The 19,608-nt window shown below is 42.6% G+C and overlaps 1 protein-coding gene across 1 annotated transcript in view; it reads right to left on the minus strand.

Annotated features, from left to right (window-relative positions):
- HMCN1 (hemicentin 1) overlaps positions 1-19,608 on the minus strand; it is a 325,809-nt gene that overhangs the window by 263,779 nt on the left and 42,422 nt on the right. The window contains exons 2-4 of the mRNA XM_079980967.1: positions 13,552-13,622; positions 10,197-10,355; positions 4,111-4,233 (exon numbers count right to left, since the gene is read on the minus strand). Of these exons, the coding sequence (XP_079837093.1) occupies positions 4,111-4,233; positions 10,197-10,355; positions 13,552-13,622 (353 nt within the window). The remainder of the gene's footprint in view (positions 1-4,110; positions 4,234-10,196; positions 10,356-13,551; positions 13,623-19,608) is intronic.

The raw sequence follows: 19,608 nt of genomic DNA on the forward strand, positions 1-19,608 counted from the left end.
GAGAACGTAAAATTACAATATATTAAATCAAATTATTAAGATAAAAACAAGGTTGGAAGGATTTGCTGAAATAACAATTTGAACTAGAATACAAAAAAGGGAGGTGTGAGGAGGTCAAGGAAATAAGTAAAGGAAGAAAGTTATGTAAAGGTTTAATCTGTTCTTTTTCTTTTTTAAATGATTGTATTTTTTTCTGTCTTTTTTACTTTCCTTTTTTCTTTTTTCTTTTTGTAATCTTCAAAATTTTGAATAAATATTATTTTAAAAAAATAAATGATGATGCGTGGGCTTGACGTGCTCTCTGTGCTTTTCCCAAAGCTATCCGACATCCTAGAAATGTGCTGTGTAATTTTAAAGAAGTTATTCAAACTCCTAAGAACATGTCAATGCATGCTACAGATGGCAGCTAGCCTCACCAACAGCCCACTTCATGCCAAACTACCATTCCCAGGGTGCCTTGGGAAGAGGACATAAGAATCCTAAAATCAGTTGGAACACTCCTAAATAGCATCGTGAATTCCATCTATTGTATACAGAGTGAATTCATCTGGTCACTGAGACAGTTTTCTCTCTTGCTGTGGTAGTCATATAAAGATGTGTTGCGTTGACCATTTTACGCTGGGACATCATGAGGTTACTGTTAAGTTGTGGGTGAACATATCAGATGACACAGTGATTCTTCAAACAGCTCTTGTTTATTCACAGGCCAGAACAGAACTGAACTAAAGGGTTCAGCCAACCTGCTTATATAGAGCTCAACTGCAACGCAACAGTAACAACTTTTCTCTAACTATCCAATCACTGAGTGTCACTTTCAATTCCTTATTTGCGTATGCAGACCTGAGTGAAAACCATCTACAGTATCCCCTGCTGGCCCAGGGTGAGAACTTCAGTACATAACACCTACAATTTGGTTTTTGTGATTATCTGGCACTAGACCTCCAGATCCATGATTTGCCGAACCCCTCAAAGCACCCAGTGTGTTTGAACACAATTGTGACTTGATTAACGAGAGGGAGGTAATGGCTTCACTGTGTGAGAAAACCATTTATTAGAATCTATTTTTAGAAGTATATTAAGTATATTTTTAGAAGTATATTAAAATCAATGTTCTGCAGAATAAGAAAGCTCTATAAGTCCCTACCTACCACATACAGATACGCTTCCTCTTGAAGGCCAAGTCATGTAAATTCCCCGTTTCAATTTATTTAACAAAAACTTACTGTAACAGGCACGCTGCTTCCAAGTACAACATATCCACATCTACAACTAGAAAAACAAATAGCAATCCAAAAGCTCATGATCAAGATGTCCGAAAAGTTCACATGCGTGGGACAATAAAGCAGTCAAACTCTGACTGCATAAACCAAAATTCCATTTTTAAAAACCCACAATATTCATATTTTTTTCTGAGTCATACCGCAAGGCAGCTGATGGAATACTGTGTATATTGGGAAGTCCAAGAGAATGTCTACGACTAGGGCAGATGATTTAGATTACCAAAATTAACAACATGTGACTTTTTTGATTCAGCAAATTCAGTCATGAGAGCTTGCGAAATAGCTATTGTCCGCAGCGACAACGTGGAACCTGAAAGCCCCCCAAAATGTTCCAAGTTTACAGTCCCTTCATAACACCTTTGTCATGCTTTTCTTAGGAATGGCTTTAATACAGGAAACTGTGTCTTCCGCCCAAGTGGTGGAATGGTGCCCAATTGCTCAGAGTAAGCAAATCAGCAAAGCTAATTCAGAAATCCCCAAACGGTGTTTCAGGCATGTTGCTGTGCTAGGAAAGAACTGCTAAAGTGCCACGAGGAGCTGGTTAGCTAAATGTGCACCAGAAACATCTCTTCCACATTGGAGGCTGACCACTGCATCTCTGCATGTAGACTTTTCTGAACTAAGCAACCATCAGGGACCGCCTCTTTCCATATGAACCTACCCAGACCCTGAGATCATCTTCTGAGGCCCTCCTTCGTGTGCCTCCTCCTTGAGAGGCCCGAAGGTGGCAACACAAGAACGGGGCCTTCTCTGCAGTGGCTCCCCGTCTGGGGAATGCTCTCCCCAAGAAACTTCGCCTGGCGCCTTCATTATATGCCTTTAGGCACCAGGCAAAAATGTTCCTTTTTCACCAGGCCTTTGGTTGATCTAATTTACGTCCTATGCCCTTTTAAAATGTGGCTCTTGGGGGGGGCGTTATTGGGTTGTTGTTTGATTACAGTGGTTCCTCGCAAGACGAAAAGAATCCATTCCGCGAGTCTCTTCGTCTTGCGGTTTTTTCGTCTTGCGAAGCAAGCCCTTTGACAGTTTAGCGGATTAGCGCTATTAGCGGTTTTGCGGCTTAGCGGATCAGCTGATAAGCGGCTTAGCGGCTTAGCGGATCAGCTGATAAGCGGCTTAGCGGCATAGCGGATCAGCTGATAAGCGGCTTAGCGGCTTAGCGGATCAGCTGATAAGCGGCTTTGCGGCTTAGCGGATCAGCTGATAAGCGGCTTAGCGGCTTAGCGGATCAGCTGATAAGCGGCTTAGCGGATCAGCTGATAAGCGGCTTAGCGGATCAGCTGATAAGCAGCTTAGCGGCTTAGAAAAAGGGGGGGAAGGGAAAAAACCCCGCAGGAACTCACAAGACATTTTCGTCTTGCGAAGCAAGCCCATAGGAAACTCATTTTGCGAAGCACCTCCAAAACGGAAAACCCTTTCGTCTAGCGGGTTTTCCGTCTTGCGAGGCATTCGTCTTGCGGGGCACCACTGTATATATATTCATGTTGATCTTTTCTGTGAACCGCCCTGAGGCCTCCAGGTATAGGGCAGTATATAAAATCAATCAATAAATAAAAAGTATTTTCAGTGTATAATGAAGTTAAGAATCAAAGTACAGACATACCTCGGTTCTCAAACAGAATGCATTCCGGGAGTCCATTCAACTCCTGGGACCGTTCGAAAACCAAGGTAAGGCTTCCAATTGGCTGCAGGAGCGTCCTGCAGCCAATCGGAAGCCGCGCCAGACGTTCAGCTTCCGAAAATCGTTTGAAAACCGGAACACTCACTTCCGGGTTCCGATTGTTCGGGAGCCGGTTTGTTCGGGAGCCAAGGCATTTGAGATCCAAGGTACAACTGAGAGGATTAAACCCTTTCTCTGTCCATGCTACAGCTCCAGTTACCCACACCACCTACTATTTGCAAGGTTTCGATTAAAGTCACTGGAGAGTTATTCATGCAGCATTTACTTTGGCCTCAAGCAATACTTTATAGCTGGGCATTGTGCTAGATCAGTATTTTTGATGAACACTATGTCTCTGTTCCATTGGGCTTCACAGAGCTAACAAACTCTCTTTGAACAGAAATTAAATAAAGGGACACTTCTTAAACAACTGTTTGTGACACGGGATGCTAGTTCAGATGCCAAGCAGTATCTAAAAATCTATCCAGATTTCCACAGTGAGCCAGTAAATATAGAGTGTTGGGAGTTGAGCCAAGAAGACCTGAGTTTAAATCTCTGCTCATTACAGTGGTGCCTCGCAAGACGAAAAGAATCCGTTCCGCGAGTCTCTTCGTCTTACAGTTTTTTCGTCTTGCGAAGCAACCCTATTAGCGGCTTAGCAGATTAGCGCTATTAGTGGCTTAGCGGCTATTAGCGGCTTAGCGGCTTAGAAAAAGGGGGGGAAAGCAAAAAAAATCACAAAACTCGCAAGACGTTAGAGAAATTCGTCTTGCGAAGCGCCTCGAAAAACGGAAAACCCTTTCGTCTAGCGGGTTTTTCGTCTTGCGAGGCATTCGTCTTGCGGGGCACCACTGTAATGAAATTGACTGGATGGCCTTGGGCAAATCTCTGAATTAACTTACCTCATAGTGTTGTTGTAAAGATAAAATGGAATAGCTCCATCTATGTTATCCCAAACTCACTGAAGGAAGACAGGATACAAATGTCATGAATACATGAATAGAAATATTGAGTTTCTTCCTCCACAATTTTCATCTTTAGGGTCAGCTTCATCGATGAAACATTTAGCAGGAAATGTTCAGTTCAAAACTAAGGCCGCTAGACAAAATTTCCCATTCCATCAATACCCATATAGGACTGCCATGAAAATTAAACTCCACTCATTCCTACCTCGTTAACTTGCTTTTTGTCCAAGTGAAAAACCTGACCAGAACTTGTTGATGCAATTTCTTCATAGACCTTGTAACCAATATGTCCTCTATCATCACAGTCTCCTGTTAGAACAAACACAACCTATATGGTTTGGGGGGAAAGAAACAAGGATATTTAAACAGCCCTCGTACGCAAAAGAATGGAAAAAGCAAAGCATCAGAAATCAATTAGTGAAGGAAATATACATTATGTCATTAAAGGGATACGCTTGATTTAATATTTTCAGTCTTAAGTAATTAGCGTAATAACTTTCAGAAGAACAATACCATATTGGCAAGCAGGAATGATAGGCCACATTATTTCATAACATTCATTAGTGCCTCGGGTAATTACAAGTTTTTATTAGTCGTAGCATAACTTTTTTTTTTTAAAAAAAAGCAAAAATAGCTGCTGAACGTGCCAGATTCCAGTTAAATGGAGAGGTAAAAACTTGGAAGCTGTTATTTATTTGCTTTTTTCTCTCCTACCCGACTGCAGACTTCCAGTGGTAGTTTTGTCCCTGCTCAATAACCGGAACAGCTGGTGGGACAAGTTGATGGGGACCAGGCAAGAACTCTGGCCCTTTGGGACAACTGGGACCTGCAGTAAAATTCTACCTTGCAGAGCGTTCCTGTCTAGTATTCCAGTCAGCTGTGCCTCCTGCAGGATACTCCATTACATTCCCCACCCAACCCGGTTATCAGAGCCAGATTTGAGTTTGATGAGGCCCTAAGCTACTGGACTTGATGGGTCCAGCTGTCCTTTGTCAACAAATTGTCGCTGTTGAATATATGCTATATGGTAATTTATGGACCTAATAGGTATCTATTGGGCGCTGTGGGTTAAACCACAGAGCCTAGGGCTTGCCAATCAAAAGGTCGGTGGTTCGAATCCCCGCGACAGGGTGAGCTCCTGTTGCTCGGTCCCTGCTCCTGCCAACCTAGCAGTACGAAAGCACATCAAAGTGCAAGTAGATAAATAGGTACTGCTCCAGCGGGAAGGTAAACGGCGTTTCTGTGCGTTGCTCTGGTTCGCCAGAAGTGGCTTAGTCATGCTGGCCACATGACCCGGAAGCTCCCTTGGCCAATAAAGCGAGATGAGCGCCACAACCCCAGAATCGGCCACGACTGGACCTAATGGTCAGGGGTCCCTTTACCTTTAATAGGTATCTAAAGCCATTTGCATATGTTTCCATGCAACCAGTCCATGCAAAATGTAGGCACCCTAGATATAGAAAAGAGGAAACCATTGATATTTTAGGGAGCAGGCTAGCAGGCGGGGCCCATTACTTACATCATAGGAGCCTACACAACACAAAACACCGTTGCTGTATGTGGGTTTTATTTTATTTGCTTTTCATCTTATATTTTGGAAATGTACATCTGGGTTTGCTTGTTGTTGTTTTTTGTTTGTTTGTTTTTAGCTCATACATAAATCCGGCACTGCTGGTTATCAGCGGTTTTCTGATCAGTCTTCCTCAGGTTTGTTTCAGGTGTCCCCTCCCTGTCCCTTTAGAGTTTGGGGGTTTTTGCCACCAGATTGTCTGCCCGTCTGCAAGCTTCTGTGCTCTGTTGCACCTGTTGACCCTCATAGGAACATAGGAAACTGCATTGATCTGAATCAGACCAGGGGCTCATTTAGTTCAGCATCATCTATGCCGATTGACAATGGCTCTCAAGGATTTCAAACAGGCGTCTATTTCAAGGCACCAGGAGTTGAAAACATGCCCTGTAGTCTACATAACCACTGGCATTCACACCTGAACATCGGAAACGGAGGAAACGATAGATAAGGTGAGGGAACTGCCATCAGCTCAAAGGCGAGAGGTGGAAGGGCAGTTGTGTTACAGGGAGCCTCCGAAGATCTTGCGAAGTAGTTCTTCCTCTGGCGAGGAGGGAAGCCATACCTCCAGTGGGGAGGGGGTGCAAGGATCAGAAGATGCTAGGGAGAGCCTCAACACCGAGCCTGAGAAAAGCGGAGGGGAGGCGAGTCCCCCTTTGCCAGCGCCCGTTCTGCGCAGAAGTCTTCGGCGCAGAGAAAGGAGGAGAAGGTTGGGGGTCACACAGCTGTTATGCTGGGGAAGGTATAAGGACCGCCCACTCCCAGATTCTGCTAGCGACTGAGCAGACATGGGCTTGTGACACTCTGCACTGTAAATAGTTTGTACAGATAATAAAGTCTGGAAAAGACATGTTGGAGTCTTGCCTGTTTGCTCCCGAGCAACCACATCAGCACCTGACAGTGGGGAAAGCTGATATTTTGCTAATACCTGTCTAGAATATCATACACATTAATAAAACTGTGCATGACCTCTGATGAGATAGTTTCTTCTACCCATCTCAATATTGTATGGACCTGCTTATTATTTGTTGAAACTGGTCGCCTCCAACTTGTATTGTTGTTGTTTAGTCATTTAGTCGTGTCCGACTCTTTGTGACCCCATGGACCAGAGCACGCCAGGCACTCCTGTCTTCCACCGCCTCCCGCAGTTTGGTCAGGCTCATGTTTGTAGCTTCGAGAACACTATCCAACCATCTCGTCCTCTGTCGTCCCCTTCTCCTTGTGCCCTCCATCTTTCCCAACATCAGGGTCTTTTCCAGGGAGTCTTCTCTTCTCATGAGGTGGCCAAAGTATTGGAGCCTCAACTTCAGGATCTGTCATGCTTTAACTATACGGACCTTTGTTGGCAAGGTGATGTCTCTGCTTTTTAAGATGCTGTCTAGGTTTGCCATCGCCTTTCTCCCAAGGAGAAGGTGTCTTTTAATTTCGTGACTGCTGTCACCATCTGCAGTGATCATGGAACCCAAGAAAGTAAAATCTCTCACTGCCTCCATTTCTTCCCCTTCTATTTGCCAGGAGGTGATGGCACCAGTGGCCATGATCTTCGTTTCTTTGATGTTGAGCTTCAGACCATATTTTGCGCTCTTCTCTTTCACCCTCATTAAATGGTTATTTAATTCCTCCTCACTTTCTGCCATCAAGGTTGTGTCATCTGCATATCTGAGGTTGTTGATATTTCTTCCGGCGATCTTAATTCCGGCTTGGGATTCATCCAGCCCAGCCTTTCGCATGATGAATTCTGCATATAAGTTAAATAACCAGGGAGACAATATACAGCCTTGCCGTACTCCTTTCCCAATTTTGAACCAATCAGTTGTTCCATATCCAGTTCTAACTGTAGCTTCTTGTCCCACATAGAGATTTCTCAGGAGACAGATGAGGTGATCAGGCACTCCCATTTCTTTAAGAACTTGCCATAGTTTGCTGTGGTCGGCACAGTCAAAGGCTTTTGCATAGTCAATGAAGCAGAAGTAGATGTCTTTCTGGAACTCTCTAGCTTTCTCCATAATCCAGCGCATGTTTGCAATTTGGTCTCTGGTTCCTCTGCCCCTTCGAAATCCAGCTTGCACTTCTGGGAGTTCTCGGTCCACATACTGCTTAAGCCTGCCTTGTAGAATTTTAAGCATAACCTTGGCAGCGTGTGAAATGAGTGCAATTGTGTGGTAGTTGGAGCATTCTTTGGCACTGCCCTTCTTTGGGATTGGGATGTAGACTGATCTTCTCCAATCCTCTGGCCACTGCTGAGTTTTCCAAATTTGCTGGCATATTGAGTGTAGCACCTTAACAGCATCATCGTTTAAAATTTTAAATAGTTCAGCTGGAATACCATCACTTCCACTGGTCTTTTTATTAGCAGTGCTTTCTAAGGCCCATTTGACTTCACTCTCCAAGATGTCTGGCTCAAGGTCAGCAACCACACTACCTGGGGTGTACGAGACATCCATTTCTTTCTGGTATAATTCCTCTGTGTATTCTTGCCACCTCTTCTTGATGTCTTCTGCTTCTGTTATGTCCTTTCCACTTTTGTCTTTTATTATGGTAATCTTTGTATGAAATGTTCCTTTCATATCTCCAATTTTCTTGAACAGATCTCTGGTTTTTCCCATTCTATTGTTTTCCTCTATTTCTTTGCATTGCTCATTTAAGAAGGTTTTCTTGTCTCTCCTTGCTATTCTTTGGAAATCTGCATTCAATTTCCTGTATCTTTCACTATCTCCCTCGCATTTTTCTTGCCTTCTCTCCTCCGCTATTTGTAAGGCCTCGTTGGACAGCCACTTTGCTTTCTTGCATTTCCTTTTCATTGGGATGGTTTTCATTGCTGCCTCCTGTATAATGTTACGAGCCTCCATCCATAGTTCCTCAGGCACTTTGTCCACCAAATCTAAATCCTTAAACCTGTTCCTCACTTCCACTGTGTATTCATAAGGGATTTGACTTAGATTGTATCTTACCGGCCCAGTGGTTTTTCCTACTTTCTTCAGTTTAAGTTTGAATTTTGCTATAAGAAGCTGATGATCTGAGCCACAGTCCACTTCAGGTCTTGTTTTTGCTGACTGTATAGAGCTTCTCCATCTTTGGCTGCAGAGAATATAATCAATCTGATTTCAATGCTGCCCATCTGGTGATGTCCATGTGTAGAGTCGTCTCTTATGTTGTTGGAAAAGAGTGTTTGTGATGACCAGCTTGTTCTCTTGGCAGAACTCTATTAGCCTTTGCCCTGCTTCGTTTTGAACTCCAAGGCCAAACTTGCCAGTTGTTCCTTTTATCTCTTGACTCCCTACTTTAGCATTCCAATCCCCTATAATGAGAAGAACATCCTTCTTTGGTGTTATTTCTATAAGGTGTTGTAAGTCTTCATAGAATTGGTCAATTTCAGTTTCTTCAGCACCAGTGGTTGGTGCATAAACTTGGATTACTGTGATGTTAAAAGGTCTGCCTTGGATTCGTATCGAGATCATTCTATCATTTTTGAGATTGCATTCCAGTACAGCTTTTGCCACTCTTTTGTTGACTATGAGGGCCACTCCATTTCTTTTACGGGAGTCTTGCCCACAGTAGTAGATATGATAGTCATCCGAACTGAATTCACCCATTCCCGTCCATTTTAGTTCACTGATGCCCAGGATGTCAATATTTATTCTTGCCATCTCATTTTTCACCACATCCAACTTACCAAGGTTCATGGTTCTTACATTCCAGGTTCCTATGCAATATTTTTCTTTACAGCATTGGACTTTCTTTTCACTTCCAGGCATATCCGCAACTGAGCATCCTTTCGGCTTTGGCCCAGCCACTTCATCAGCTCTGAATCTACTTGTACTTGTCCTCCGCTCTTCCTCAGTAACATGTTGGACGCCTTCCAACCTGAGGGGCTCATCTTCCAGCGTCATAACTTTTATATGCCTGTTGCCTTTGTCCATGGACTTTTCTTGGCAGGGATACTGGAGTGGCTTGCCGGTTCCTGCTCCAGGTGGATCACATTTGGTTAAAACTCTCCACTATGACCAGTCCATCTTGGGTGGCCCTGCTCGGCATAGCTCATAGCTTCTCTGAGTTATTCAGAGTTATTCAGTTATTTACTGAGTTATTCAGTTATTTACTTGTATAATTCAATCCTAAACACAATTACCTAAAAGTAAAGGTAACGGACCCCTGGACGGTTAAGTCCAGTCAAAGGTGACTATGGGGTTGTGACACTCATCTTGCTTTCAGGCCAAGGGAGCCGGCGTTTGTCCACAGACAGCTTTCCAGGTCATGTGGCCAGCAGGACTAAACCGTTTCTGGTGCAACAGGACACCATGACGGAAACCAGAGCGCACAGAAAAGCCGTTTACCTTCCCGCCACAGTAGTATCTATTTATCTACTTGCACCGGTATGCTTTTGAACTGCTAGGTTGGCAGGAGTTGGGACAACGCAACAGGAGCTCACCCCATCATGGGGATTCGAACCACCAACCTTCTGATCGGCAAGCCCAAGAGGCTCAGTAGTTTAGACCACAGCACCACCCGCATCCCTTACCTAAAAGTAAGTCCTGCTGAATCTAATAAAACTGACTCCCACATGAGATCAAACTGTTATTTACATATTTTATCCAAGATGGTATTTGACCGTAATCAATAGGAACACATTTCTTTCTTTTTTTAAAAAAAAGAGACTTAAAATAATAACAACAATAATTAAAAATGGGAGTTTGAAATAATCAGAATTTGAATTTGTTTCCTACCTGCGACTGCTTTTGCTGAATCAGTTGCAAGACTTCGTGGGTCAGCTTGTAGTCTTTGGATCGCGCATCAGTAAAAACATAGATGAATGAACCTGGGAGAGAAATTTCTAGAGCAATCTTGATTGCACCAATGCTCATCTCTGGACAGTCGCCGCCCCCCTGTTTATAATCAGGAAACAGGGAAATAATGTAAGTTTAAAAAACAAAAACAGTGCTAAAGTTTAAAAAGTCACAAAAATTCTGAATTCATTTAACCTCCCCATTTGTAGATATAGGGGTCAACCATGAAAAACATTACTGTTTTTGTGAAGTATCTCCTTAAGTAGCCATTCAGCGGTGTAAATAAATCTTGATGAATGCAATAAAAAGAAACCAGAGTCCTTTTTGTTGGAGATAATTCAGATGGAAATTCCCAGATGTCAAAAAAGGTTATTTATGTATGCAACAACTGCAGCCCGAATTTCATTAGCCCCAAAATGGAAAACAAGCGAGGTCCTAACTAAAGAATGGCAACTTAAGCTGATGGAATATGCATAGCTTGTGGACCTAGCATATAGAATAAGAGAACAAGAAGAACATACGTTTAGAGAAGATTGGAAAATGTTTATTGAATATATGGGCAGGAACTTGTGTACACTTAGAAACGTTGGCAGCATTAAGATAAATTCAACAGTGTAAATAAGTTTTGATGGATGTAATAATGGAATACTGCATGGTTTAGTTTATGTAAAATATTCAGGGATTTATGTTATGCAAAATGAACCATGGAAGGTGAAGAAGTCGTTGATATTTTAAGGTTGTTGAAATGAAAATTCTAAATTGTAAAAACAGAAAATTTAAGAAAAAATTATATTAAAAAAACTAAGTATATTCCCCAGGTGTCTATTTCTTTATGATTTAGGAACCAGGCAAATGCCATTCTCTTGTCTCAACTCTCTGGCCAGTTATATTACAAAAGCATTTTTAATTTATGATATTACTGCAATTGCCACTGTGTTTTGTTTTCTGTTTTGCTTTACGTCCTTTAAATATTATTTCAAGCTACCTTGAAGGGGAGTTAGAAAAGCAGGAAGTAAATTTGAACACTATATGAAAACTAGTTGTCAGCTAAACATAAAATACTTGTTCTGAGAGCACTGATCTGCTAATAAGTCTCTTTAAAAATGAAGCTTCTGACTTTAGAATGGAAGGCCAAGCAGGAAAAAAAGATCAAATGGAAAGAAAATGGAGAAAGAGCATTTTAAAAGGAAAACAAAACTGGTGAAACCAGAGCAGCGCATGGAAACGCTGTTTACCTTCCCGCCGCAATGGTACCTATTTATCTACTTGCACTGGTGTGCTTTCAGAGTAATAGTGTGTTTTCAGAGTACTAGGTTGGGAGGGCAACGTGGTGAATTTCACCCCCCCCTCACTGATGACACTTGTGGTGGGCCGCCCCCCACCCCCTTCCTCCACCCCTGCTATGGGGGCAGCAGTAGGATGGGGAATTATTTGGAACCAGGTGAAGAAACTCTGTGGCAGTGGAGATCTTGCTCTAACAAGGTCACCACCCAATTTCTACTGAGGTCCCTTGCAACACAGCCCCCTCCGCTCATGAAAGTCCCTGCCCCCAATGTCCCTAGAGAAGCTTTTCAGGGGCTGCAGAGGAGAATGCCCTAATCTGAACTCCAAACTGACTTACATCTGTAGGGCAGGTGTGCCCATTCAGCGCATGTTCATCTGGAATCCCAGACTGGCTTGTATATATTCTTCTCTTTCTCAAACAGGGTTTTCGGAACGCTAGATTTCTGCCATGATCTCGTCAGCTCTCCTCCCCACCCTGACACACAGAGTACATGTTTTCTTCCTGCGTGTTATCCCTAAACGACCCTATTCAACAGGTCTGTCAAATTTAGTCACTTTGACTTCTACAGCAAAGATCATTCAAAAACCGCCTTTGGAAATTTGTTCCACTGCTTCGGTATTCTTACAATATTAAATTATGGCATTAATTCTTCTTCTCTTTAGCTAATGAAAAGCATGTTCACTCACCCACCCCCTTCCTGTGGGAGAAATCTGTCTCGGCGCCATGAAAGTTCTGCTGTTGTGCTTTTCTTTTAAGCTATGTTTTTCTTTTGTTCTCCTCCACCTCAACTTCCAGTAACTCTGAGGAAGGGAGGCCATACAAATGGCTCTTCAAGCAAAAGTTCTGAACGACTTTTCGAAGGTTGCCTGCAGACAACTTGTTTATTGAGAATCCCTAATGATTTGTGATTCCCTAATGATTTGTTTGTGAGGAAGTTAGACAACAGCAGCTGTTTATTGAACATTCATTTATTCAAGTAATTGCTATCCCACATTTTCCAGTGCATTTCCCCATCACTTCCCTTCCTGCAAAAGGTCAGGGGGAGGTGTAATGTATGAGCACAAAATCTACTGTAATTGTACAACCTGAATTTGCTGATATGTGATTGAATCCCAACCGAAAACAGCAACAAACTGAAAACGCCTTAAGCTTCATTTTATAATTTATCAGTGTGGCTAAATGGAATGTCAATAGCAATAATTAAATTACATGCAACGTCCCACTTTCCTAATGCTCGCTATGTGGAAATTCACTTCTCCAGATAAAATGAATTAATACCCAAGCTTTGCTTGGGCTGAAAGAGTCCTTGCTGCCGTTGTTGCATACCATAAACAATTTTTGGTCTTTCTTTTGAATTTCTTCACCTACTATTCCCAATAGGAATGCTTCAGGTTTTTTAACAAATGTATTTTTATACATTTTCTTTAATTCATTATATATCATTTCCCAGAAAGCTTTTACCTCACCGCATGTCCACCACATATGATAGAAATCCCCCCCCCCCTTTTCTTTGCATTTCCAACATTCCTTATTTTCTGTTAGCTTAGTTGGTGTCAGATGCCATCTATACATCATTTTCATCACATTTTCTTTCAATGCACTACAGGCAGTGAATTTAATTCCTTCATTCCATAACCTTTCCTATGTTTTTGATTGAATATTATAACCAAAATCTTTAGCCCATTGTAACATAACCTCTTTAAATTCTTCATCTTTAGTATGCCATTCTAATAGTAATTTATACATTTTTGATAATATTTTCCTCTTATCACCCAGCAACTCTATCTCCAGCTTGGATCTTCTCGTTTTAAAGCCCATTTTCTTTTTATCCTCCTTAAACACATCATTTACCTGTAATTAAACCCCCCGTTATTGTTTTGGGGCTGGGATACAGTTGCAGGGGAATTGAACCAGAGTTGAACCCTTCCAATTCTACAATTCTATGATTCTGAGTGGGCTTAGCTTTGTTTTCCACCCAAAGCAATTGTGGCAAGGAGAGAAGACACTCACCTGAACGTATAGCTCCCTGAGTTCATATTGAAATTTCTTGGGATCCGTGGTAATTGTTACAGGACCAATTTCTGAAAGGGGGAAAGGAAAAAAAGCAAATTGCATTTTACAGGAAATCTACAGGGAATCAACAGCTTTGCAATTGCGGGATTTGACATGAGAAACAAGGTCATTTACAGATTTATTTATTTATTTATTTAATGACAACATGCCAAACGCTGAAATGCTGTCCCTTTTGGGCAGCTCTGCAAGAACATTTCCCCAACTGTGAGAAAATATGTACAAACAGTACTACAAGTTACACACACACACACACACACACACACGTTCCACACATACACACACAAAAACACTACTTCCTTTTGCCCAGCCAAATCCCTGAAAAGCAAAACACTGTTCCCTACAATCACTTATTTTGCTTAGAAGCAGCCTCAGATACCTCAGGCTACACAACATGACCCTCTAAGAAATAGCTGGCAAAGATCCCATAAGGTCAAGAATTCTCTGTTTGGATGGAGGTTTGTGGGAAACAGTTTTTTTAAACAAAAAACTACAGCTAAAACATGGATCAGTAGGACTTGCATTAACTCTGACAAAGAAAACAATGATATTGTTGGGGTTTGGACGATTTCTGCTAGTTAAAAGGAAGTATACAAGTATTGGTCTATTTACTGTTAAGTAAGTAGATTTCTGCGTTCATACATTCAGTTTCCCAGGGAAATTAATTCAGATAAGGAACCACTAAGTGCCTGTTTTGACCATTTTTTTTCTTATATATTTACAACGGAAATGGGGGGGTGGGGGTGGTAAGGACTATAGTAAGGAAAAGAGCTGCTTCTGTGATTCTAAGTATTTAAAAATGGATGGCTTGTATTTAGTATTTGTGTCCTAACAAGATTTGGTTCATACGATTCAGCGCTGCAGAAAACAGCCACCTCAGTCCTTCTTAGGCTGCCCAGGTCAATCCACCTAATAATTCCCCCCTTGTTTGGGCTGCATAAGGAAAAGGATTCAAACACTGAATGCTTTTGGGATGTCACCAATAATAGTACAGTGGTGCCTCGCAAGACGAAAAGAATCCATTCCGCGATTCTCTTCGTCTAGCGGTTTTTTCGTCTTGCGAAGCAAGCCCATTGACGGCTTAGCGGATTAGCGCTATTAGCGGCTTTTAGCGGCTTATCGGCTTAGCGGATAAGCAGATAAGCGGCTTAGCGGCTTAGAAAAAGGGGGGGGAGGGAAAAAAACCCGCAGGAACTCGCAAGACATTTTCGTCTTGCGAAGCAAGCCCATAGGAAATTCGTTTTGCGAAGCACCTCCAAAACGGAAAACTCTTTCGTCTAGCGGGTTTTTCGTCTTGCAAGGCATTCATCTTGCGGGGCACCACTGTTATCATTTATCATTTATCATTTATCATTTATCATTTATCATTTATCATTTATCATTTATCATTTATCATTTATCATTTATACCCCACCCATCTGGCTGGGTCTCCGCAGCCACCCAACAGAATATTAAAAACACGATAAAACATCAAACATTAAAAGTTTCCCTAAACAGGGCTGCCTTCAGATGTCTTCTAAAAGTCAAAGAGTTGTTTATTTCCTTGACATCGGATGGGAGGGCGTTCCACAGGGCGGGCGCCACTACCAAGAAGGCCCTCTGCCTGGTTCCCTGTAACCTCACTTCTCGCCACAAGGCCCTAATCCTACTCAGAGTAGACTCACTGAAGTTAATCGTCATGACCAGTGCTTTTTTTTCCCTTCTAAAAAAATGTTTAGGGGTACTCTCATTTTCCTACTCATGTTGAAATACTGCCCCTCAAGGAGGCCAAACTTAGATTCACAAAATGTTTAGGGGTATGCATACCCCTGCGTTCCCCCAGGAAAAAAAGCAGTGGTCATGACTATTATCAAAGGTTCAGTAATTTCAGTGGATCTGCTCTGAGCAGACTTGGATTCAAATTCACTATTCAGACTCAATATTTGTATATCTGGTATATTGCAGCATGGTTCACTCCTTCTACATATTTAGCTTCACAATAACCCTAGGAGATAGGTTAGGTTAAGCCAAGGGATAATAGTTGGACCAAGGTCACCCAGTAAATTTCAGGAGTTAGCAGAGATTTCAATTTAGGTCTCTCCACTCCTAAAGGTAAAGGTAAAGGTACCCCTGCCCGTACGGGCCAGTCTTGACAGACTCTGGGGTTGTGCGCCCATCTCACTTAAGAGGCCAGGGGCCAGCGCTGTCTGGAGACACTTCCGGGTCACGTGGCCAGCGTGACATCGCTGCTCTGGCCAGAGCCAGAGCCAGAGCCAGAGCCGCACACGGAAACGCCGTTTACCTTCCCGCTGGTAAGCGGTCCCTATTTATCTACTTGCACCCGGAGGTGCTTTCGAACTGCTAGGTTGGCAGGCGCTGGGACCGAGCAGCGGGAGCGCACCCCGCCGCAGGGATTCGAACTGCCGACCTTTCGATCGGCAAGCCCTAGGTGCTGAGGCTTTAACCCACAGCGCCACCTGCGTCCCTCTCTCCACTCCTAGTCCAACATTATTGCACCACATACCATACCAAACTATACAGCTCACATATCCAAGTGCCAAGCACCATATAAGAAGGGGTCCTGAGATGCAGATTTGGCAATAGAAAAGAACATGCCACGTGAGTAAACATTTTGCAAAATATGGTGAAAGACCAGCACCACTGGTGACATTTGCCATGCCTGGTTTGTCTTCCTTGAGGTTCTATCAAACCCCAATCTCATGTACTAGGGTTACCTGCCTTTTCTTTTAAAAACATCACTAGCGTCTCTTCCAAACACCTCAAGCCCTGAATTAAAGGGGCAGCAGGAGTGAGTAATATTCAATGTTGCGGTAACATTGTCCCTGTGGCACCAGTCTAACGCAACAGAAAGGGGTGGTAGGATTGACTATCATTTCAGATTGCAGGTGGGAAATACCACAAAAATCTCCCTTGAAGTAGAAAGCTAGCACACCAGGGAGAAATATTCTAGACCTATCCTTTTCTAATTTTCTGCTTGCGGGGAGGGTTTTTTAAAAAAAAAAAGTTGGAAAGCACTAATGAAATAGATGACACATATACTTATCATAAGAAGTTGTGGAGAAACATCTAAATTACAGATAAACATTTCTGAGACCCTACAGCATAAAATGAAAAGTTAGGCTGAAGTGACCAGTGAATTTACTAAAGACCTTTCTTTCCATACATGATTACAATATATCATGAAACATGGTACAACTACAAGTCAGAAGTATCACACTTATTATATAGTTTCAGCACAAAAGAACAAATATCAAACTTAGCTCTGGAATTTTCAAAACTACTTTGAAAGCACATTGAATTGATGACATATGGAAAGGATTTTTTCCCCCTAAGCCATGCTTGCATGTTACTGAACAAGGCCGTGTCTTCCTAAACTGGAAAACCACAAAATTGTAGTTAACACAACCAAGATGGTGTTTAGGCCGGTCCCTAAGCAACTGACCAAACACTACAACACAAAACTCTCTGCCAACAGATTTGACAGGCCATAAGAATGTTGATACCTCCCACCCAAAAATAAATTTGAAACCAACACCCCTCCGTAATAAACAAACAGGAAATAATCTGAATAAATAAATCTATATCTCAGTAAACTGACAACAATAACACACACTTTGAAGCATCTCAGTACATTTTGTGTAGATGAAAGTTTCCACAACAGTTTGACAGCAATTATCCTGTTTTTCGTTTGTTTTTTAATTGTGACTTCATAATGTAACTCACAAATGCTGTTGTGGCATTTGCGAGTGTTTGGAAACGACTCTTTGCTAATAAACATAATGAGGCACAAGACATCAACAAAATAAATTTCACATGAAGTGGGAGATCTAAGGAACTAACACAACAATATGACTGTGGTTTCTTTGGCGTTTATTCTGGGGTTTTAACTTGATGATGATTTTATATTTTGAAATATTGTTTTGTGTTGGGACTTTCTAGCTGCCTTGCGTTCACTGGAAAGTAAATGAACTATAACTTTTCCAAATACACAGAATGAGACATCTGTTCATCCCTTCAAGGCATTTGCAATGCCTAAACAGAATTATTTGAAAGGTGTTAGCTCAAAGCAGGTGGAAAGAGAAGTATACCAACTGTCTTTTCCTTGTGTCTGAAGTAGAGATTTGCCAGCGTTTTGGGGAATTGTACTTTTTGGGCAGCTGTTAGGTGGGTGGGAAACACAATATGCCCCCCAAAAAACATACAGGAGAAGGAGAAAATATCCAAAGTTTTGGGGTTCATACTCAACCATATAAGGTGGCCAAGTGTTTTCCATCCCTCTCCCCCTTGCTTTTTAAACTTAAAAATCCCCAGACCATTTGCAAGAGCACAAGGCTCTCTCCAAAGTTTCCTGCTGGCTGTGTTTCCTCAAATTCCTTGCGAGTGACACCATACCATTAAGCATCGCATCACTCCCAAGGCATTCCGGGAAGTGGGGCCGGCAGGAAGCAGTATGTGGCTCTCTCCACGGTATCCCATAAGCCACACTTCCTGCTGAGACCCAGTAAGATGCATGGAAACCCCCCTCCAAAACTTTTGGAGAAATCCGTCCCATGCACACAAGGTCAAGCAGCAAAAGATCAGCTCCATTTTTGCAGTGGGGTGGGGGGGAGAATATTTGTAAGAAACACAGATATTTCAGTCCAGCCTTTGTCACTCAGCACAAAATCCTTCAGACTAAGGCATAAAGCATACAGTGGTGCCCCGCAAGACGAATGCCTCGCAAGACGAATGCCTCGCTAGACGAAAGAGTTTTCCGTTTTGGAGGTGCTTCGCAAAACGAATTTCCTATGGGCTTGCTTCGCAAGACGAAAATGTCTTGCGAGTTCCTGCGGGGTTTTTTTCCTCCCCCCCCCCTTTTCCTAAGCCGCTAAGCCACTTATCCGCTTATCCGATAAGCTGCTAAAAGCCGCTAAAAGCCGCTAAAAGCCGCTAATAGCGCTAATCCTCTAAGCCGTCAATGGGCTTGCTTCGCAAAAAACCGCTAGATGAAAAAACCGCTAGATGAAGAGAATCGCGGAACGGATTCTTTTCATCTTGCGAGGCACCACTGTAACAATAAGGTATCAGCCTAACCCTGGTTAATGTAAAGGTAAAGGGACCCCTGGCAATTAAGTCCAGTCGCGGACAACTCTGGGGTTGCGGCGCTCATCTCACTTTACAGGCCGAAGGAGCTGGCGTTTGTCCGCAGACAGTTTTTCCGGGTCATGCGGCCAGCATGACTAAGCCGCTTCTGGCGAAACCGTTTACCTTCCTGTTGGAGCAGTACCTATTTATCTACTTGCACTTGGACGTGCTTTTGAACTGCTAGGTTGGCAGGAGCAGGGACTGAACAACGGAAGCTCACCCCGTCGCAACGATTCGAACCACCAACCTTTCGATCAGCAAGCCCAAGCAGCACAGCGCCATCTGTGTCCCTGCCTCCATCAGTAACTGGTGCCCAAATTCACATCACAGCGAATATTTCAAATTTAGGCTGCAATCCTAAACACTCTTCTATGGTGTGTAAGGTCCATTGAAGACAGTGAGTCTTACTTCTGAGTAATACTGCGGAAGGCATTGGAAGACAGGAGGGCCTGGTGTGCTCTGGTCCTTGGGGTCACGAAGAGTCCAGCACAACTAAACGACTAAACAACAACAAAACTGCATCTAGTAGAACACACTGTTAATAAATATATTCTCTTTCTCACACATACATATTTGAGCATTCATAAAATTCCATCTGATATTGTAAGCATTCACAAAATAGTAGATTTTTTTAGCATACTTTATTGAACACGCAACCCCATTTTGAAGTATTTACCATTTAGAACCATAAATACACACACACAGTATCTAAAGATGTGTACACGTCATCAGTAACCCACTCCCCCAAATAACCGCCCAATAAGATGGGATGTTGAGTAAGTGAGAGAAAGAAAATGACAACCAGGTGGGAAGGGGTCGAACTGAGAAACTGCTCTAAATTGCTTTAAATGTTCAAGAACTAGTCAGAGAAGA

This window comes from Podarcis cretensis, assembly GCF_951804945.1.
Source record: "Podarcis cretensis genome assembly, chromosome: 6".
NCBI classification, from domain to species: domain Eukaryota; kingdom Metazoa; phylum Chordata; class Lepidosauria; order Squamata; family Lacertidae; genus Podarcis; species Podarcis cretensis.